Genomic DNA, 22721 nt, shown 5'->3' with positions numbered 1-22721 from the left:
ACTGAGGAACACTGGGCTGAATCGTCCCTGTCACCCTGGGGCTTGCGTAGCGATGGCTTGTCCCAGCTCCTCAGAGCTGCAGACCTTCCGCCCTATCCCTAGCTGTTCCCGTCAGCTGCCCACACGGGTGGGCTGGAGAGGTACGGCTTCTGAGAAGACCCGAAACTTTGTACGTTGGGATTTGCCACAAGAAAGAAAGAGGCAGCATTGCATTGTTCCTCAGAGTTTGTACCCATATCAACTAGCTTTACTTCAAGTTTCTGGTTCATTTTCTAAGGCAGGTGTAGCCCTGAGCTTTTCAAAGGCCTGAGCTCCCTCCAGGGAGACAACAGTATCTACACATGATGTGGTTCAATTAATGCAGCAGTGATTTCTTTTTTTTTTTTTTTTTCAGCAAAAGTTGGCGGCTAGGGTTCTTTAAAATATATATTTAAATAACTTTTTACATTTACATATAATATCTTAAAAAACAAAGCACAGAACTCAATCCCACACACCTCAGAACCCCAAGCACACACACTTTACAAAACAGAATATACCATGTTATCAAAAGAGGCAAAAGACTCAGAGAATTTTGTCTGTTGGTTTGTTAATGGAGGGGTGGGGGCAGTTTGCCACAGGCGGCTCACATTTTGGGTTGAGAAGGAGGGCTCGCTTTATTACCACTTTTGTGTGTTTGTCAAAGCTAAAAAAAAAAAAAAATCTTTTTTTTTTTTTTTTTTTCTGAAGGAAGTCAGAGCTTGGGAGTCTCCATACAGTCCCCATTTCCACGGAAGATTCCTTCTGAGCTCAGGCTCCCGTGCCGCCGTCTGCTGGGGGAGATCTCTGTCCTAGAGAGAGAGACAAATCATCAAGGGGACAGAACTGGCACAACACACAGGGTCCAGGCAGGGGACTTGGGTGCCCATCCCCGGTGTTACAGGCTCTCAGGGAGTGACAGCTCACACCACCAGACGGACCGTGTATAGGGCAAAGGGCTGAAGCAAAGCTCCTTTGCTGAGAGATCCTCATGCTGTGCTGGGGGCGCGAGTGCCTCCCAGCCAGGCAGCCTCCCTCATCTGGAGGCACAGAGACTTCTGGAAGCCCTTAGGTAGCAGGAAAACACAACATCTGAAGATGAGCATCAGGTACTGCTGTAGACACTGGGAAGAACAGAGAAGAAGATCCCTTCCCAGAGCCCACAGACCTCAGAACCAAGTAGCCTCAGCCTGCCATAGCCTGGGAAGGGAAGAGAGGCTGTGATAGTGACCTGGGGCAGGGCTGGAGGGCGGGATTTCAGCGGAGAGCTGGAGAAGCGGCAGAGAAGTCTGGAAGCTGGGAAGAACTTGGCTTGTTGGGGGAACAGGGCAGAGGCCACAGAAGGCTCAAGTGGCAAGGAGGTGAGTGAAGCAGGAGGTGGTCCGAGGGGAAGGCAGGGGGCCGATCATACAGAATGGGGTGAGGGGTTTATATTTTTAAAATTTAGAGGTAATGGCAAGTCACTGAAGGGTTTTCCAGTGTAAAGACATAGATTTCAAAAAAGCCCCTCGTGGCTCCTGTGCAGACCAGAAGGCCACTGCCTTGGCCGCGGAGAGAGGAAACGGGCCTGCCTGAGGAGACAGCAGGTGGGGATGCAGGGGAGATAAATTAGGGATATACTCTGGAAGTGGAATGTGTCAAAGGTGCTGGAGTGTTTATTACTGACACAAAATGTTTGGAAACTTTAGAGCAACTTGATGAGGTTTGCTGAATGGAATGAAAATTCTGGACTTGGATTCTGCACGTCCTTTGCTAAGTTTCACTTTTCTGGGGATTCGATTTTCTGGACGAGGGGCAAAAAACAAGCCCACGTGGTCCTCACAGGCAGGATGAGAAGCCCAGGAGACTGGAGTATGGAGGGCGCGGCGGGCTCCAGGAGAGTGCCGGGTTTGAGCCCGAGCACCTGGGTGGGGAGCCTGGAGGAAGGTGGGGGGGACGGCACGCAGAAGGAGGAATCTGAGAGCGCTGCAGTGGAACGCAGAGCAGGGCCGGGGTGGGGACTAATGCTTTGGAAGTCATCAGGTGCAGATGGCATTTTTAAAGTCAGGGGCACAGAGGAAGTCACTGAGAAAACCACCTGCAGAAAGAGGAGGACCCCGACTCTGGCCTACTGTGCTCTCCTGCTCTCACCTGCAGCCTCGGTGGCGGGGGCGCTGGACTCCTGAGTGTCCTGGGGGGCCCCGGGAAAGCTGGCCCCGGAGGCCTCTGCACCCTCCGGAGGGCAGCCGGGCGGGAGCGGAGCCCTGGCCTGGCAGCAAAGAACCGGCTCTTCTTCCTGGCTGGCTCCCAGGCCTCGGTGGGGCCGCAGGGCATCCGGGCCCAGTGTCCCACCCCAGGGCCCGAGGCCATGGGTCCCTTGGCAGTCCGAGGGCAGGCCCAAGTCACAGTCCACATCCTCCGGAATGATGGGGATGCGCCGGCTCAGGTCCCGGGTCCCCGGGAGGCAGCCGGGCGGGGGCTCCTGGGCGAGCGTGTACTGCACGCTCACCGAGCAGTCCTCGGCGTAGCAGCCACTGCCCCCTCCGCTGGCACGGGCCACCTGCTTCTCTTCATAGAAGCAGCAGGGCAGGCCCTCGCGCTTCACCCCTTCTGTCCTGGGCAAACGGTCTGGGTGAAGGCCGTGCAGGCCCTGGGCGCTCCCCGGCTGCGCCTCCCCGCCCGTGGGGCCCAGGAACGACGTGCTGCCCCCCGCCACTGCGACGCTGGGCTCCAGTGTGGAGGGCTGGGGCTCGCAGCAGCAGGCACACGACAGCCCCTCGCGGGCCCCCTTCCAGGTCCTCCTGAGGTCTGGGGCAGCCCCGGGAGAAGCCTCGAGCCCCACTTCTGAGGTAGAGCTAGCGGGCCCCCTGTGCTCCAGGGAGGAGCTGCTGCTGTAGTTCATGTCCAGGCTGCAGGTGGACAGCTGGTCCCCCGAGGGCGAGGCAGGCGCGGGCCAGGGCTCTCCCCGCCCAGCACCTTGGCTGTGGGCCGCCGGGAGCTCCTCGGGCGGCCCCCGGGCCGAGCCGCCCGCGCCCCCCACCTCGCCGGCGCGACAGGGGCTCCGGCTGCGGTAGATGAAGGGGTCGTAGTCGCTGCTGAGGGAGCTGCGGAAGGTGGAGCAGCTCCCGTACACGCCCTGGTTGCTGACCTCGGTGCAGTCCAGCACGGAGTCGCTGGAGGAGCAGTGGCACTGGCCGGAGCTGCTGCTGCTGTCGCTGCCCGGGCAGTCGGCCAGGTAGCCGCTGCACGCCGAGCGGTGGCCGTGGTAGCAGCTGAAGCTCGACGCGCTGCCGCTCTCCAGGCGGGACGGCGGGGCCACGTGCACCACGGTGGGGAAGAGCAGGCCCCCGCCGCCGCCGCCGCCGCCCCCGCCCCCGCCGCCGCCGCCGCCGCTCGCGGGAAAGGCACGCGCCGGGCCCCTGGGAGCGAGGCTGGCCGGGGCCTGGCCCTCGGGCTCCGGGTAGCTGAGGCCCCGGAAGTAGTAGTGCTGGTACATGGTCTCGTACTGGGAGAAGCAAGCTGCCTTGGAGAAGCTGCGGCCGCTGAACTTGGGCCTGCGGAAGGGGTGGGCTGGGGAGTAGGCCCGGTGCTCCAGGCCGCAGCGGTGAGGGGCCAGGGCGGGGTCCAGGTGGAGGGGCGGGTAGCCGCGGATGTAGCTGGGGGTCTGCGGCGAATAGAGGCCCTGCTCCCCGTGCCGGTCCACGGTCAGCAGGGTGACGGGGTTCCCGTGGGAGTCCATGCTCGTGCGGGTGGGGTAGGCCGGGACGGCGTTGGTCCTGTGCACGCGGCCGGGGTAGTGCACCGGCAAGATCACCCTCTGCTGCCGGCTGCGCGCGAGGCTGCTGGTCTCCACGCACACGGCGCTCGGGTTTCCCTTTTGCTCTGGGGAGAGGCGGGGCGACAAAGTGAGCGGGGCTGGGGACGCTAGTGCTGCGGGCCGGAGGGGTAACCGAGGGCAGAGAGCGAAGCGGCGGGCTCGGTCACGGCCCACGTGCCCCGTCTCAGGACGCGGGCCCTTGCTGGGCCCTCACCAGACCTGGCCACCCCGCAGAGGCTGAGCCACCCCTCCGGCTGCGGGGCAGCCACACCTGAAAGGGCCCGTGTCCCGCCTCCCCTGGGCTCGGCCTGCCAAAGACGCCAAGGGAGCCTGCAGCCAGCAACAAGGACACCAAGATGAAAGGCACTTTCGCTCCCGGGAAAACAGCTCTCCGGAGTGCGGCCTGCAGCCCGGCCCCCTCATCCGGTAGGACCGGGACGCCGGACGACAACACAGCCCCGCCACCTGGCGCTCGTCTCTTGGGGCGCGGGAACGACCCTGCGGTGCTGGGCACCGGAGCGTCATCACGCTCGTTCCTGCCGAAGCGCCGGTGGGCCTCAGGCCTGCAGAGGCCGGCTGCCTTGCTCACGGTCAGGACGCCGGTTCTTGGGAGAGCCAGAATGTGACCTCGGGGCGACTCTGCGGGCCAGGCTCTCCTGAGGGTTTGGAGGCCGGGTGAACTCCAAAACCCAGGGCCCCCCACACCTCCAGGTCTGGAGGGCAACGCTCGCTCACCAGTCTGTAGCCTGTCCCCCACACCCGCTAGGCACTCGGCAGGGACAGCGACCCTGCCGCAACAACGGATGCAGGGGACAATTACCTATGATGTTGTGGCGACAGTGGGGGCAGGTGTGGTGCTGCAGCAGCCAGGGGTCCACGCACTTCCTGTGAAAGCGGTGAGTACAGGGGATAACCCGCAGCTCCTGGGAAGGGAGAGATGACACGCAGCCTGAAGGCGGGGCCCAGGCGGAGAGCAGTCCTGCCTCCAGCCCCGGATGCGCTTCTTCCTGAGGAGCCCAGCATGGCCGAGAAACCCTGTTCATCATGCCCGTACCAGCGGCTTCCTCCTCACCTGCCTCCCGGTCTCTAGCCACAGGTGGACACAATTCCCTGAGTCAGCACCCACGTGTGGCTTCTAGGGAGAAGCCCCAACCACAGTCCTCGGCGTCCAGGAAGGAAGCACACAGAAGCTGGCTCCTTTCTTGTTGCCAGAGGAAGGCATTCACACTCATGCCACACACAAGGGAAGACCAAAGCCGAGAGCTTCCGCAGCCCCGGGCGTGCGCAGACGAGGCTAGGTACCCCCCAAGACCTTATGTATCTCTGGGATGGTGGCTCCCTCCAGGCCTTGCAACTGGGGATGAGTAGAAAGGAAGATGCCCGGGACTTGGAAGAAAAAGCTCTCCTGTCCTCTCCTTTGCTTGATCGTGAATACTCACCTGAGGGAACATCGTTTATAACACAGCAGCCTATGTAGAGAGGAGGTGATGGAGTTTTCTGAGGCACAACCACCTCTGGAGTTCCTGAGCCAAAGCGCCCTCCCTCCCCCGACCAAGTGTGCTAGTGTTACTCTGTTTTTCCATTCTCTGACCAGCTCAATACAGTAATGCTCAGACTAATACCTAACGTTGTTCCTGACCGTCGGACAGTTCTACCTGTGTTTTCTTGTGTAACCTTCGTGATCACCTGAAGCGCATGTCAGTCTTGGGCCCATGTCCCAAGCGTAGGCACAGAGAATGAAGTCACTTGCCCGAGATCACAAAGCTAGAACCTGCCTGGGCCAGGACTGGAATACAGGCAGTCTGCACCTAAAGACCATTCAAGACTCTCTTAATTTAAAGGCCTCTGCAAAAACTCATTTTCACCCCATAGTCTACACGGGAGTGGAACGCTTTCATTAAAGGGGCATCGAATGCCTGCAACTGATTCTTGAGTGGTTTGCTCCCCACTCCCCAAAACGTGTGTGTATGCACGCCTCTGTCTGCGAGGAGACTGCGCAAACGCGGCACGATGTTAGCAAAGGGTGATGTGCGGGTGAATGACATGTCATTCACTGTATGACTGCTCCAGCTTTCCTGAAGGTCTGACATTTTCAGGATAAAAAGCTAGAAGAAAAAGGGGGGCCATCACATCCCCTGTCTCCTAAGGAAAAACACCCGCGTGCCACGCGGCTTTGCAGGAGAGGTTTGCTTCGAGTCAAGCGTCCGTTTTCAGAAGAGTGATTCTAAAGTTAAGTCAGTAAGTGTCAATGTTCTCAACACCAGACCTTTTCTGGCCTACCATATACTCCTGATCAACTTCTGAAATGACGTGGGTAGAGGTGGGCCCCCTGGAGAGAGTGTCTCCATGTTGAGGCCACTACTTCTCAGGGCGAGCAGCAGTTAGGATGTCCCCGGCCACCCCCGTGAGACCTGGGGCCCTGTCCTTCCAGGTCGTGGGCACCTCCGCTGACCTGTCCACCTCCTCCCCAGCCAGGACGGGCCCTGCGTCTGTCCGTACCTCCCCGTCGATGTACTTCTCCAGGCAGATGGCGCAGTCGGACGTGGAGCTGCTGCTGAGCGTGTCCAGCGCCCCACAACTCCCCTCCCGGCGCCCCTTGCTCTTGGAGTTGAACTTCCTGGTTTCCATCTTCTGTAGAGCTTGGATAGCCAGCCTGTTCATGGAATTCTGTGTGGCGGAACGTGGTCCAGGTTAGGGCCCGGGACGTACTAACTGGGAGTCACCCCTAGAGCCACGGGGACGGCCATAGCGCTCGTCCTCTATCGGACCAGAACAGGCTTCTGAGAGCACTGGACACTCAGACTGCCGCGGCACAGGTTTTCCAGACTCCTGAGGGTCATCAGTCTGGACCCAGGCTTCTCCCAAGTGGCAGTCCCAGCAGAGGTCGCCTTCAATTAGTTGGTCGGACTCTGCAAGACCCTGAGTTACTGGCCTGCTCGATGCCTCGGGTTCCTCTTTTTTTTTTTTTTTTTAAGATTTTATTTATTTATTTGACAGAGAAAGACACAGCGAGAGAGGGAACACAAACGGGGAGAGGGAGAAGCAGACTCCCTGCCGAGCAGGGAGCCCGATGCGGGACTCGATCCCGGGACTCCAGGATCATGACCTGAGCCGAAGGCAGTCGCTTAACCAACTGAGCCACCCAGGCGCCCTCGGGTTCCTCCTCTTTACCCTGAAGAAAGTTCCGAGGGCAAATGAGACAACGCGCCCGGGTGCCGGCCAAACGCAGCCACTGCTCTGTTGGGCTGGTGATGGTCACTCACTTGGCGAGCAGTGGGCGATCCTCTCGACAGATTGCCTATCGGCGTCCACTGTGTCTCCTGAGAGGTCACGCTACACGGGGCACGTCTAGATTCCCACCTACCCCCGCCATCAACTTCTGCCCCCAAACCTGCCCTCCTACGAGCACGGTGATGTGCCACTGGGGCACGAAAGGGGCTACTCTGTTTACTGGGAATCGTCCAGACAGCTTGGAAGATGCAGCTTCCGGCTCAGCAGGTCTGGGGTATGGCTTGAGGGTCTGCATTTCTACCAAGCTCCCAGGGGATACTGCCGGTGCCCGGGTCATATCTGAGGAGCAAGGCTCTAGGGCTCCGTGTGAACGCTGAGACATTTTGTGAGAAAACCCCCTAGCTGGAAGCCCTCCCAGTGCTCGGCCTTTGTGGTTCTGGCCCTTTTGGAACAGAGAAGACATAGGGTGATGAGCTTTGCTCTCATTTTCCTCCATCTCCGCCACGCCCAGGTCACCAGGACCAGGCTGTGGAGCTCGGGCCCCCACCCTGGTTTCCACGAGGGACAGGCGGCGGGGCACCTGCGCTGGTGGGCAGCTCCGAGGTATTACCTGACTGCGTCGCTGCTTCAGCTTGATTTTGACAAGGAGGATGAGGCAGACCAAGGAGACGACGACGAAGAACGCCAGGAAAATCCCCATGTCGAAGTACTCAGTGGGTTGCTGGAACAGAACACAGACACGATGAGTCACAGGTCTCTTCAGCCTGGGGATCGGCACACGGGTTGGGATAAGGTTGGGGCAACTCGGGTGTGTCCCTCCCCTCGTCTGCAGGCAACACCTGGGCTTCTGCTAACCTGCACACGTGCTGTGCTCTCCGGGCCCAGGCAGCCCCCCACGGTGTGGCTAGGGGGAGGCCTGCTGCAGTCTCGGCCGGGCCTCCTCTCGGCCAAGAGCCCACGCGTCAGAACGCCTAGCTCCCCATGGAAGAGCGCAAAGTTCGCTGTAACCGGCATGAGAGGCCCATCCAAATAAACACAAATATCATATTTATGGGACAAAGGAGTGAGTGTCATGTTTTGAGGGAACAGTGATTACTAACCATATAATTAATGGTGTACAACAACTCAGAAAATTGTATGCTGCTTCCACAAAGATCAGCTTCCACTACAATGAGTCACATTTACCAAAGCGCGCTTTTTTCCTTTAAAAAGAAGCCAGCGAAGGCGGTTCTTCTGCACATCCCTTCTACTCTGAGTTCTTATCTTTTCCTCGGGACACACTGCCTCCGAAAATCTTGAAGCCGTTTCATCTAGGACATGCGGGTAGCCAAGAGGAATAGAGTTTTGCTAATAGAATGCTGCGGGTATCTAGATATTTTGTGCGTGCAAAAGAATCATCCCATATGTGAATATTTGTGATATGGAAATAAACCACACATATATATAAAACCTGCCCCAGGTTCCCAGAACCTTCAGCCTGAGGTTTGGGCAGAAGATGCCAGTTAAGAGTCAATGGCCAGCAGTGTCCCTTTGACATGCTCAAGAGAAGCCTTCATCAACCACCTGCAAGGCATAAACTTCAATCCTAGTTGAAAGCTAAGTGTTCCAGATTCAAATATAAGTTAGGGGTTTTCAGTATGTGGGCTGCCGAAGCGAGCACTAAGTTAGGGGTTTTCAATAATGCAATTTACCCTCCGGGAAAAAGAAAGTACAGGCCTCTTTCTCTAGTCTGGGACAAATGGAAGGAGGGGGACACAGGAAGCCGGGTACTCCTTCCTTCAATCCTCCTCAGCCTTTCAGAGGGAGGCAGGACAGAAGAGAAAGAAGGACAGGAGGCTACCAAGAGGGAATGCCGGGTGGAAGAGACTAGAGACGCTTTAGCACAAAATCATCTATTTCTGGAAGGTCTTTTCGAATCCTCTCTAAAGGAACATGGGTGGGGGTTGCCTGGCTGGCTCAGTCAAACGTCTGGCTCTTGATTTTGGCTCAGGTCATGATCTCAGGATAGTGAGATCGAGCTCCGCATCAGGCTCTGCGCTCAGTGTGGAGTCTGCTTGAGACTCTCTCTCTCCCTCTGAGCCCCACCCCCCCATTCGTGCACACTCTCTGTCTCTCTCAAATCTTTAAAAAATAAAGAGACATGGGTAACATTTCTCCTTCGCCTCCAGCCTTACGTTTGATCTAAACTGTAGGAACCTAGGCTGTATCAGCATTTGACACAGAAAGAAGACAGGAACAAAAGCCCAAAGCCCAAAGGGAATAAAGGCACAGGGAGCAGCAGAGAGGGTGCCCGGCGAGGCTCACTCGAGGGGGCCGGTGCTGAATCCTCGCTCGAGCTACTTTCTGCTTGTTGACAATGTTCATCAGCTTGATGGCATCTGCACCCTTCACGTACACCACTGGCCTCTTGAGCGGGTCTTCTGAGCCCTGGTTTAGCTGAGGAAGAAAAGACGGTTCTGGTTAAAAGACACTCTTGCTTTAAGAAGCAAGAGAGACGGAGAGAGGCTGAAGGAAAAGAACAGCAAATGCCATTTGAAAATCCTCAAAGTCCTCAAGCGTTATAGCCTTGGAGCTTCTGAAGGACAAGGCGGAGAATGATGCTTGTTTTAGGACGGACTGGGCAGGCTGAAGGCCCAGAAGGGTCTTTGAAGATGCCCCCCAACCACCAACTTCCTGGCTCTTCATGCCTACTCAATACCCTTGCCTCGGAGTAGGAATGATGTCTAAACATGGGTTTCTAGCGTCAGCAGACAAGTGCCGAGCCCCGAGGCGAGGGGGATGCCCCTGTGACGAGCCCAGCTAACTAACAGTGCTTCTGTCGGGGGGATGGCCACGCCGCGTGCCCCACGCGGTTTACCTGGTCAATAGCTTCTGGGTTTTCCGACACATCAAAGATGACCGCAGTAGCTCCCCGCTGCACCGCCCGCTTGGCCTGGCAGAGTTAAAAAGAACAGGTTGGCACTCTTGGTCCTCTTACCTTGCCAAAGCTGGCCTTGGAAATCAGACCTGTATTCGAATGCAGAATCTGACAGTCACCAACTTCCAGGACTCTGGGCAAGTTACTAACTTCCCGAAGCCTCAACTTTCCCATCTGTAAGAAAAGGGACAATGCCGCCTACATTGTACGGCTAATCTGAGAACCAGACGAGTCAGAATAGGTGAAAATTAGGAACTGGGTACTCGATTAACCTCTGTCTCCCTGTCCGGCCAAACATTAAAAACACATCAACGACCTGCCCAGTCAGCACGAAGGTATTGGTTTCAGTATTTTCTGCTGTGAACACAGAGCCCCTGGCAACCCAAGTAAATGCCTTTGGTCCTTCTCTTGTGGTCCTTCTTCCTTCCCATGTCAGCCAGGACTGCAGTTAGAACAGCACACCAAATATTTCCAAAGGAATCTCAAAATGGTCAATTTTAATAACTGACATAAGCTGAAAACCTTTGGAGATGCTGTCAGCTATGAAAAAAAAATTGTAAATGGGGATTTAGAGCAGTTGGCTGACAAACCTGGCTACACATCAAAAACCACTTGGGAAGTTTGTAAAGCAGATTTCCTGGCTCAAACCACAGAGACTGATTCAGCAGGGCTGGAGGAAGGCCCAGGAAACGGAGTTCTGGAAGTTTTCTGAGGGATTCAGATGATTCAACCACTTGGGGAACTCTGGATCAGAGAGCTGAGATGAGGATGTTTTAGGAACAAATGTAAAGTGGTGGGATTCTGTTTTGAGGGAGGATTCTTTTCTATCCCAGCGAACCTTCTAATTTCATGTCCAGCTAAGCAGACAACAGGATGAAAGCTGTGGAAGCACAAGACATAAGACATAACCCTTGCTTTTAGGAACGTGAATTTTATTAGAGAAGTAAGATACCTCTAAGGTGGGGGATAAACAACAACAACAAAATAAAATGCCAAACCTCCTACAAGATGGGCAAATAATGGCTGGTGTTCAGAGATCAACTCTATGAGCCAGAATGCGTGACAAAGAATAAAATTTGAATTGAAGGCATTCCTACTGAGGAAATAATCACTACGGGGATACAGCATAAGAAGGCAACACTGAACCTAAGGAGATGTGAAAGCAGCTGGACCAATGGCTTCACAAGCCCACTAGAGGGCAGTCTTATCCCACAGCTTTTACCAGACCAGTCCCTGCACCGTGTACCAAAGACGCAGGACTGTGAAATCCTCCGGATACTGCAAAGTCCCCAGCAACTTAATGAGCCCGGGGAGCCCTGTGTGCTATGCTGCAGAAGCTGTCCTTCTTCCCCTGGGACTCTTTCTTGTTGAACTGAGACTCAATTTCAAGTCCCTTCTACCGCTTGTCCATCCCACCCCACTGCCTCACCAGCAAGCTGCAGTCGGGACTGACAAGTTGCCAACGGTAGGCAAGTCACTGAATCTGAGTCCCAGTCTCAGTTTCCCCACCTGTAAGAGGAGGAGGAAGCCAGTTATTACCACTAGGGTCCCTTCCAGTTCCCAATCTTGGCCACTCAATGGAGAGGCAGGGGACTGTCCAGAGCAATGAAGAAAGAGCCACAGTGGCCCTATCACCCACCTCCAGCAGGAGAGGACATGATGGCCCAGTGAGAAAGTTTGAGGCCAGGGGGTGTCACCTTGCTCCAAAAGGCTCTTAGGGGCACAGACCCCCTTGCCTGAAGCCAACAGTCCGTGGGCCCCAGAGTTAATAGGAAATAGGCGCTGTGTCTTCTACTCAGGTGAAACCGTAGTCTTCACAAATTTTCCCTAGATATAGAAGGGCCCCAAGGAACAGCACTGAAAACAGGTAATCAACAGGATCTCTTGTTCCTTTATTTGGCTTTCATTCCACCATCAAGCATATCAACCAGCACCTGAGGGAACTGTGCATTCAGATCCCTCCCAATCAGGAGCACTGAACACCTCCGGCTTTGATGCTGGTGCTCCTGGAGAGCCTGATGGCCCCCGATGAAAGGCAGGACCTGGGGTAGTGTGGTCTTCAGCCATGGGGCTGGTCACACTTCCAGGCTTCCCATGTCCAAAGGAACGTGGAGGTCTCAAGGATCTGGAGGTGACGCGTGACCCATCCGGGACAGGCACTTTTTAAAAGGCATTTTAAACAAAATCTAGGATGGTTGAAGGGTCTCTCCTGGTTTCTATAGTAAAAACAGCAGGCCAAGAATAAGGTGCTTAAAACCCATTTACCATCCCCATTTAACAGACTCATACACAACCAGACTAATACACAGGATCCAAGTACAAAAATTTTGTTTGAGAAAATGAGAATTCTCACAGTTGACTTACTTTAAAAATTAATGGAAGCTTCTATTAAAATAAGGTTGTTTTTCCTGTCCATACCAGGACTAGACAGGAGGGGAGTCAACCCAGGGTCCTGTTGAGAACTGGCCTGTCAGGAGCCAACCCAGGATTTAAAATAGGCCATGAAGAATCCAGATTTAGGAAATGACAAATTTATTATACTATTCCCAAAGCAAATTAAAAAACACAGAACACTACTTGGTCACACTTTCCCCCTCACCTCACATTTTCAGTTTAAAAATAGACGAGGCATATTCCTGAACCAATCTCCACATCTGAGATCATTTCATCATTTTACCTAGTCAAGCCTGGGCCCAAATCTTGTTTCTTTTTTTTTTTTTTTTCTTAAGTAGGCTCCACGCCCAGCGTGGAGCCCAACAAAGCGCTTGAACTCACAACTCTGAGATCAAGACCTGAGCTGAGATCAAGAGTCCAACGCTTAACCAACTGAGGCACCCAGGCGCCCTCCCCCCCCCACCCCTAAATACCGATTCAAAACAAATCTAAACCATAGATTGGGAGATTACATAGTTGGGAATTAGTGGTCTTGTGATCATCAGAAACCCTATCTTTACAAAGTCACAAAAGTCTCAAGATAAGGCTGTTTCAAAGAAAGAATGGAGGCCACCTGGGTGGCTCAGTTGGTTAAGCGACTGCCTTCGGCTCAGGTCGTGATCCTGGAGTCCCGGGATCGAGTCCCGCATCGGGCTCCCTGCTCGGCGGGGAGTCTGCTTCTCCCTCGGACCCTTTCACTTCTCATTCTCTCTCTCAAATAAATAAATAAAATCTTTTAAAAAATAAAAAATAAAAAAAAATAAAAAGAAAGAATGGAAAAAGACGCGGGCTGGGGGGGCGGGGGGGATGAGGCTAGATGAAGGTCACTGGTAAATTGGGCCACAGTCACGGAGGGCAGTTACCCTTGAACTGTGCACAGACTGGTGTAGAAAGAAGGGCATGAGAAGGGTGTGAAGAGCAGAAAACAGGTACGAAGTCTTGGGAAGGCCTCCTCAAAGCAGCCCAAGGCCCTGCCTGCCTTTCCTGCCCTCTGCATGCCCGCCCCCCAGCCTTCATCACCTCTGCTGCCTCAGTCAGGCAGGGGCAGGTGGGCAGGTCAACACCAGCCAGCAGGTGACTGGAAGCCCAGCAGTAGACTATGGAACAAAAGGTTGTCATGGTCCTTTATTCACCTTTCCAGGGCTGCAGGATCCAAGGCTAGCCAATGTCCATAGCCCGGACACGACTATCAAAAGTGCAAACATCTGCACACTTAGATTTCCCAAAGTAGAGAATTTCAAGCCCCAGGAGACAGGGTCCTACTGTGGTTGGCACTTACTTCAATGCAAGTCTCCTATGGTTATTCCATAAACGTTTATTCTATGGTCTGCGTGGGACCATACTCGTGGGTTGCTGCTCCCTGAACGTGGATGTGGTTTTCCCAGGAGGAAAGAGCTTCTATCCATATGTTTGAGTCTCGAATTTCCGGATGGGAATGAGGCATTCTGATGAGAATAGTCCCACCACCACCTTGTGGGTGGGAGAAGTCAAAACCTCCCGTTTGCTTTAGTTTCAATTAAATTCTGGAATTCCAATCAGGAACGGATCTGGGCTCTCCCCAGAGTGTGCAAGTTACACCCAGACTTGGTAACTCCCAGCAGCCCCCGGGGAATAGACTCCTTTTTCACCCTTGTTTATCTGTTGGTCTAGCGCTGCATGTGGTGGCCCCAGTGCCTAATATTTATTGCAGGAAATCTTTGACAGAATACCATCTTAATCGGAGATAACCCAAAAGATGACTAAAAGTCTCCTTTGTCCCCAACTCCTGACCATATGATAACCAAGGAAGTTGGATTGTTAGTGCTGATACGGGACCTGTGTCTTCAACCTCTTCTAGGAAGTTTTGACATATGGAGGCTCCAGACTTTTTTTTTTTTTCATTTTTGTTTTGTTTTTACACTTATCATAAGCTTCCAACAAGTCATTAAAAATTTCTTATAGACACCTTTAAGGCTGTGAAATATCCATTCACATACTCTATTCACTCATGTATTTTTGTTATTTGAACTATTCCAGTTTTTTATTATAATAATTAAGGCTACACTGAACAAATTGTGGCTTACCTTCCAATTTCCTTAGAAGGGAGGCCCAGGGCCAAAAAATATGAAGATAATCGTAAGAGTCATAATAAAATCCACTTAATGCCCCTCCTTATAAACCCACTCAACTCTTACCTGTAATGACAAAATAGGATGGCGCAGATATTACAAGACAAATTTGTCGACACATTTAACTTCTGGGTAAAGTGACCTGTGGTGAGCTGGCTAGGAGAAGGAAGTCCGTTTGAGAGTAACTCTTTGCATATGCTTCATATGCAGAAAGATACTCCAGTGTGAACTACCATGTGTTGATCATACCTACTGATTCTTCAAGGTCAAATTCATGTGCCTCCCCTCCCATAAGATTGACAAGTTCTTCTCTATAGCCTAAAGCAGCTCTTATCCCTCTCTGGGCCCGAGTATTTCTAAGGATTTCTCTTCCGCTGCTTACCACTTTCTATGATGCATTTTCCCCTCAACACCATCTTTCATGTTTTTGCTATTCATAAAAGGAAAATGTGCTTAATGTGAATACTTTTAAATAATTTAGAAATTGAAAGCAAAAATGAACTCACCTATTACCCCCTATAGCCTAGGCTTTATAACATTAACAGTGTGGTTTATATCTTTCCATGTTGTTTTTTTTAAATCCATATATTAGCAGGAATAAAATGCACATATACACTCACGTATCAAAATACACTTAAAAAACCACAAATAAATTGTGTGTATATACTATTCTGTACCTCCCTCACCTTAACTCAACAATTTACTCAACAATATTATATGCATTTATATTAAAAAAAAAAGTCATTCTTCTTACCAGCTACATATATCATTCCATTATATGGTTGTACCTGAGTTTAAGACTGTCTCCCTGACAGGCATTTAGCGGATTTCTACATTTTCTCTATTATAAACAGTACCATATTTATATTCTCATACTCACATCCTGGTGGCATCTATTATTAAATAAACAGCTCCAAGTGGTCCTGCCTAGTCCGAGGGCACAGACATTGTACATGTAAATGGCTGGCCTGGGTGCTGGGCTAACCTGCCCTCAGGGTCTCAAGGTACCAGGAGGTAGATCTTACTGACCAGTCTGTGGGCCCCATGAAGGCTAACAAAGCAGACTGCCTTGGGCATGGTCCATACTCAACAAATTAACATAGTAGGTGGGAACTGAGTTTAATTCTATCGGTAGTGCCATTTATTCACTTATTTGTTAACAGTAGTAATTCACCAGTTCCTGTGTGTGCAGGAGGCAGCAAGTGGTAGATCCCTGTCCTCATGGAGCACACATTCTGCAAGCAGTGCAGGCACAGCCCTCTCTGAAGAGGGCAGGGGAGTCACAAGGAATAGTCTGTGTGTTCCAAGGGCAAATGGCTAAGAAATGATGAATATGGGCTCAGTTATCTCACGTCTCTACTGCCGCTTTTCCCAAAGTATGCATCACAGGATGAGATTTTCTGGGTCAGCATCCTTGGAGAAATGCTGCATATTCTACAGTGACCTCTGACATCCGCAATGGTATGCTAGAGGCTCTTCTCTACCCAGGATCCCCCATTTTGGGGGATGCAAAATCCCTTTGCAACAACTCCTGTCAACGCCCTCCCTTCTCTGGAAGATGTTTTGGAACCCACTGATCCACGGTGTGTGGTATGCCAACGAGAGAGGACTATCAGCCCTTATTCATTGCCCTGCTCTAAGGTGCAAGTAGAAGGCTGAGGGATATGACAGAGATCTACATTTTGAGCTGGAAAACAAGTAGAGAAAACATGCACTGCAATCTACATGAGATGGCTATTGGTATGAAAACATTCAAATACATAGTTCAATTTGACAACTACTCAAGAGGTCCAACTGTGCCAGACATTCCAAGAAAGATACAATCGGGGACCTTCCAGAAGTGCCTGTCATGACACACTTACTACTGTCCTGGCAAAAGCGATCTTGCTTAGAAAGGAGCAGGATGAGGGCGTGGAGATCTCTTTTTACCCAAGAGAGTATTCACCTGCAGCTCTCCTTTGATACACTTACAGAGCAGTGTGACCTAAAGGGAACCACTACTGCGGAGAATCCAAAATGGCATCAGAGTCCCAGGGCTTGGTTCCTCTGACTTGGTGTCAGCGTTCTGCTTCAACTTGGATCCCCAAGTTCCTTCTGGGGCTATTTCCAAAGCAGAGCACACTGTCCTGGGGCCTCTGTGGGTCATTTCTTGCTCAGGCTGATATGGATGCATGGGGTCTTGCCGTGGGCCTACCCTTCATCCAGTCCTCACCCTCCTATAACCTAGGCTCACAGGGGCCAAGCCAAACCTTTGCCCTCACCCCTACACTCAACTGCTTACCAAGACTTGCTGATTTCATCTTCCAAATCCATCCATTGTTTTTCCACCCCCACTGCTGCCCCCCTGTCCAGGACACCCGACTTCTCACATGAGTCACAACAACATTTTCCCTTGGGGGTTCCCTAGCCCATCCCAGCAGCCCCCCAGGGTGGTGTCTACCCTGCAGCAGAGGGACCTTTCTAAATCACAGCTCTGACCTGCACCACTCTCCTCGAATAACGGTGCTGCTCCTAGAGTAAGCCGTGCCCTCCCCACTGCTTATGGCAAACTCCACACTCCCACCCCTGAGTCTAACGGGGCTGACCTTCTACTCGTTCTCTGATGGCCTGCATCCTTGCTGCGGAGCCACACACTACCTCCCCCACGCCCACTAGCCTTTCCCTCTTCTAACTCTGGTCGACTTAGGTGTTCCTCCCTCCACACTGGTACTGCCCGTGGCCTGCCCGTGCCCCACCATTGCAGCTCTTACGACCTCACACTGTCATTGTTTACTCAAAAGTGCCTCCTCACTAGAGGGCGGCCAGTGTGTCAGACTTCTTTCCTGCCGAATTCCCAGAATCCAGCAAAGGGCCTGGCACAGGGTAAATGGCCAAGAAATGTTTGTTGATTAACCCAAAAAGATCAGCTTTTGCCCTCGGGGTTAGCATCAAACACTTGCCCCCCCCCCCCCCCCCCCTACTCCAAGCACAGACTGTAGCTCGCTCCTGGCCACCTGATCGCCAGTTTCCTTTGACTTTTAAATTGAGGAAGGTCTGGTCTCTACCAGATCTTCTTGGAACTCAAGATTCTGCGCATTTGAGACTTTCAGGATTTGGCTTACGCAGGCACGGCGTCTGCTGCGGCCTTTGCGGATGGGCCTCCTATTGGTGGTTAGTTCTAATGCCGCCATTGTGGTCTCTGGGCAACCTCGACCCCAGCCACTACAAGTGGCTCTGCCTCCTCGTGGATCTTTATCAGGCCCCAGGCCTCCGTGTGAGCACATCTCTGATGTCAAAGCTCTTAGAAAACAAGCCCGTGCACCTGCAATGTTTGCTCCTTCCACTCTGCGGAGGAATGCAAGCTCCTTTTAGAACTCTGACCCAAGGCAAACTCTCACCAAATGACTACCCTTGGGCAAATCCACAGGAACAGATGGCACGAGATGCAGATTTTTACAGTTTCCTCCCATTATCACTCAGGGGACCTTGGGCTTTTCTTCAGCCTAAAAAGACGGGTGGAGCCTACGGAACACCTTGAAACCTGTGGAGACCATGGGGGCCTGTCTCGGGAAAGTGAGCGGATACCAGTCTGCCTTCCCCAGCTGGTGTGAAGACCAGAAGCTTGGCTTTCTGGGGGAACTGGTGGCAGAGTCCAAACTCCCGGCCTGAGAGCACATCCGCCTAAGGCTGGAGCCTCGGGCATATCATTGCCAGGAATGCAGGGTGCCAGGAACAAGCTCTGCGTCTGTCGCCACTGCCGCAGGGCCTGCTCTGTGGTCGGGGAGGGACAGGGACTGTGAGCGCGGATGGAGACCAACCAGCCAGTCCCCGAGACTGGCCACGCCTGACACCCACCCGTCTCTCTTGGCTGGGCCTGCTGTAGTCCAAACAGGCGCCACTCACTGGGTCCCTTTATGCTCTGCCCTCTGGAGGCCGCTGAGTGGATTCTAAACCCTCCCTCCTCACTTTTTCCTTTCCTCCTCCCCCGTGTTCTTCACTTAGTAGTGACCACCCAGGCACCAAGCTCTTGATCATTCTGATCAGCTGCCGTTCCCTGAAGCATGAGTCACTGCTCCGACAGGGGATACTCCTGCCAGGCAAGGGGGCTTGCAAGGCCGGTCTCACCAGCGCCCGGTTTTCCTACAGAAACCTTTCATTCCATAGGAAATGAGGTCACACACCAGAGCACATGGGTAACCGGTGAGAAAATGCTGGTGCCAAGAAGGGGGCGGGTGTCAGAAGTATTGAGGGAAACGACCCTAACACCCGCAAAACCACCAGACCAATCACCTGCTGCTCTGGGACAGGGTAGAGAGGAAGGGGTGCACCTAGCTTAAAAAATAACCTGCTTTCTTTAAAGCATATGCAACGTGAATGATTCTACCAAACCAAACCTGTAGAGCGTTGAGCTAATTTACTTTCATGATTTGGAGTCCCTGATTCACGGCCTGAAGATCGGCGCACAAAACGGCCCCACAGGGGCAAAGAGGGGCAGGGACGGGGGCGCCTGGGCAGCCACGCAGGCCCACTTTCCGGGAGTGGAAGAGGAGGGGGGCGGGGGGGCGGCGCAGCTCTGCCCGCTCCACCCGGCTCCTCGCTCCAGGGCTTGGCTGCAGCCCGGCCTGACCTTCCAGGTTTCGCTGGCAGGAGATCAAAGTGCCGAAACCACAAACACAGCTCAGAACTCCGAGGCCCCCGCGGCCTCCCCCCAGGGTCCCTCCTCCCTTTCCACCCTCCAGCTTCAACCCCGCCCCTCCCCTAGCCCTGCTTCTCCACGCCCTCCTTCAGGGTCCCTCCCTCTCCGCTTCCCCACGCACCCCCCGCTCCCGGTCCCTCTCCCCACCCAGTGGGGCCGGCCTCTGGGGGCGGGCTCCCATCCGGCCTTCGCTGACCCTACCCGGCCGGCCGCGCCCCTCCCCATCGGGTGAAGGTATTGCTCGCCATAATTAAAGTCATTAAGCCAAGGCTCCTGTCGGCTGCTGGTTCTGAGCTCCAGAACGAAGATGATGCATTTTAAGTCCTAGTTAAGATTATGCTGATCTATTTAGGAGGCATGTAGCAGCGAGAATTCAGCGGTTAAGTTAGTGGTTAAGGCTGCCTAAGTTTAAATAGTGTTATTTATTCTCAAAATATGTAGCAGCCCCACTTAATTTCTCCTAATTAAAGGAACCGACAGAAAAAGCTGGAGTCCGTGTCATGGCGCCATTGCACAGATTGGTACCCTTTTCACAATCAGAAAATACTGGGTTCAAACGGAAATGCATTTCCCCAGATCTTAATCTTAAACACAGACATTTAGACCAGTTCCAAGAAACACAATGATCCTCTTTGTTTTTAACACCTGACAAGGAGCACCCAAAACCCAGGAAGCCTGTCCACACCCTCCTTCCCATGGCCACTGCTGGGTGAAGGGATGTCATGGAAAAACGTCTGCAGTTGGGTTGTTTCGTGAGACGTCTCTGGCTGGCGGAGAAACTTTTGGAAGAACTTCTTAGCTGCTATCTTGGGTTGAGTTTTCAGAAGTCCCAATTCAGGGCCAAAGTCAGCAACTAGGAACTTTAAAAGGGACCACCCCCTTCTCTGCATAGGACAGGTTAACACTTGTTTAATAATTGAAACAAGTGTTAATTAGGTGGCATACTTGGGCTGCACAAGGAACAACAGTGTCTACAAAGTCTGAAGACCCTACAGCCTCCCTTCCGCCGTGAGAGGTGGAGGACAGACTCTCTGAGGGTTAGGGCTGAGCTCCAGGCCACTTCAGCCATCAGGCAGGGGAGACTCGGTTCTCACCCCTGGCCCCAAGGAGGAGGCAACCTGGGAGATTGAAAAAATACCCATGCCTGGGCCCCGCCCCTAGAGATGATGACTTCATCTCTGTGGAATGGAACCCTGGCAGCAATATTTTTCTAAAAGTTTCCCAGTTAGTCTTAAAATCCAGGTAGGGCTGAGAACCACTGAGCCCAAGCTGCAGGGAGCCTCTGGGATGACTTTTAGATGCACATCCTGGGACCTCTCCTGATTTGGTTGGACTGGTGAAGGTCCAGAAGCTTTCTCACCGGCACGGGGTCATGCTCACGGTGGGGCAAAGGAAAACTGTTTGACAATTCCTGCTTAGGTGGTAAACTGTTTGAAAAACCAAGATTATTCTGATTATATGCTTTTCTTATTTGTATTAGGAGGAAGAGAATCTGGATGAAAGAATTCTTGCATGTCTGAGGCAGGCTTGCTCCTAACATTTGTGGGGCTTGGAACAAGAGCCAACAAACCATGAAATAAATTATATGCTACCCTTCTATCTTTATGTACACCTCCATAAAGACTTGAAAGATCACGTTCAACTGAGATTTCTCTAACTCCCTCTGATGAGTGTTCCTCATCAGAATGTGTCATTGTGGGGAAAGCTGACTCCTGACCCACACGGCATTTTGAAGGGGCCTGTACACATGTGAGTAAACGCCCCGGCCTCGTGGCCAAGGTCTGTCTACTCTCCTTGGGGATAGGGATGTGCTCCCAGGGCAGTCTGCCCCCAGGAGGATGGTCCTGGAGAAGAGGTCTGGAAGCCAGCATTGGCTCATGCGGGGGGAATTCAGGATCCCGAGAATGGTTCAAAAGGGGGCTTCCCCTTGGACTCCTCACCTGGTGGCCAGAAGCTTCAGAAGCAGGGCCTTTCTGGCCTGGTCTCGGGGCAGTACTGGCCCAAAGCATCACACTCCAAGAAGGGAAAGGAAGCAAAGTACCTATTATGTACCGGGCAAGGCAGTAAGTGCTTTCAAATGGCCCACTGATTCTACAAAGCAACTCTGCAGTCAAGGGGCTGTTGACTCCCATTTTATAGCTGGAGGCTCAGAGGTTACCTCCCAAAGTCACGAAATAGCTGACATGTGACCTCATCTCTCATGTGACCTCATCTCTCTCGGTAATCCCAGGCTACTGAAATACTCTGGTTATGCTAGGAGTTTCCATAATCAAGTGTGATGGAGAAGTGGTGCACATATATCAACAGGAATGCTGAAACTCTGAGTATCCCATTAATAGCTTATGTATTGTACTTCCCAATCCCACAAGGAATTCCAGATAGCTCATATCCTAATCCATTTGGACTCCCTCATCTTTGAAACTCCAGTTACAAAATGTCATGCAGCTCCTATAGTCAACATAAAGAGTGGTGGCAGGGTGGAAAATTCTACCTTTACAGTTTCTTGCTTGAAAGCTCATGTTTGTTTTTGTCAGAGGGGCTATTTCATTCAAGGGAGTTACATCTACTGCCATTTTAGCCAATGCAAGTCCACAAACAATACAACTTTCACTCCGTATACTTCTTAAGGATCTACCAAGGTGGTTTCAGAATGGTCCCCCATGTGCCCTGTTGTGTCGTGTCCTTGAATCTGTGACTTTGTATTAGAATTTCAGAATGATACAGTTTCACTATCTCTTAACTTCATAGCACAATCATTTGTAATAGCAAGAGAACCAAATCTCTCCCTCTCTCAAGGGGCAGAGTCCCAAGGGCCCCCCCACCCTGCTCCCTCCTCAGTCATACTAGTCTTATCTGGGTGCAGTTTGATGATGCCCCCAGCCAAGGTGGCCTTGAGGACAAACACAGCCTGAAGGGGACCTGTGAATGGATGGGCCAACCCAGGTTCTTTTTAGCACTGCCAAGGGGCAAGGGGAGGGGGAGGCGCTGTCCCTTCATACAGCTTGGGCTGAAATCCTGGCTCACCTTGCAGGTGAGCAGACTTGACAGCCTTTCTGTGCTTCCATCTGTTCGATGGGGACAATGCTAATAGGTCGTATTCTCACAGTTGTTGAGAGATGTTAGAAGACTGGATGAGACCATGACTGGCACATGGTGAGTGCTTAGGCTCCATCTGCCTCCTTGGACAGGACACATCCGCTCTGTGTGTCTCTTCTGGGCACCTGGCCCGTCCCTTGACTGCTTACAAACAGGATTCTTCTCCTCTCCTGGGTGCCCTGCCTGGTCCTCCTGCAGGCCCAGTTCCCACACAGAGCAGCAGGCACTCAAGAGTCACGGTGACTCCGCCTTCTGAAGGGTTCTGGAAGCTGATGTGACTCTGCTGCATATCATACACACACAGGAACATCACAGTTCAGGGCAAGAAATGATGCCATGGCACGAAACAGCAGAAGGTGGTCAGTGGCTGTCAGCCCAGCCTGGAATGTCCTGGGGAGCTTTTCAAAATTACAGGGGCAGACCCCTCCCTAGAGACTGAGGGGCACT

At 52.7% G+C, this 22721-nt stretch overlaps 1 protein-coding gene across 4 annotated transcripts in view; it reads right to left on the bottom strand.

Moving 5' to 3' along the window:
• Positions 1–349: 349 nt before the first annotated feature.
• Positions 350–22721, bottom strand: part of ZNRF3 (zinc and ring finger 3) — a 151160-nt gene continuing 128788 nt past the window's right edge. For all 4 annotated transcript variants that reach the window (XM_045887397.3, XM_064578605.1, XM_064578604.1 and 1 more), the window contains 7 exons: positions 9903–9977; positions 9350–9481; positions 7656–7766; positions 6314–6481; positions 4635–4737; positions 2149–3879; positions 350–830 (listed from right to left, as the gene is read on the bottom strand). In XM_045887397.3, the coding sequence (XP_045743353.2) occupies positions 790–830; positions 2149–3879; positions 4635–4737; positions 6314–6481; positions 7656–7766; positions 9350–9481; positions 9903–9977 (2361 nt within the window). In that variant the 3' untranslated portion in view covers positions 350–789. The remainder of the gene's footprint in view (positions 831–2148; positions 3880–4634; positions 4738–6313; positions 6482–7655; positions 7767–9349; positions 9482–9902; positions 9978–22721) is intronic.

Source organism: Mirounga angustirostris, unplaced genomic scaffold (assembly GCF_029215605.1).
Source record: "Mirounga angustirostris isolate CCGP_5_RB_7025 unplaced genomic scaffold, mMirAng1.0.hap1 SCAF_14, whole genome shotgun sequence".
Taxonomy (NCBI): Eukaryota; Metazoa; Chordata; class Mammalia; order Carnivora; family Phocidae; genus Mirounga; species Mirounga angustirostris.
The sequence above is the reverse complement of the archived record's forward strand: the minus strand, read 5'-3'. Positions and strand labels throughout refer to the sequence as shown.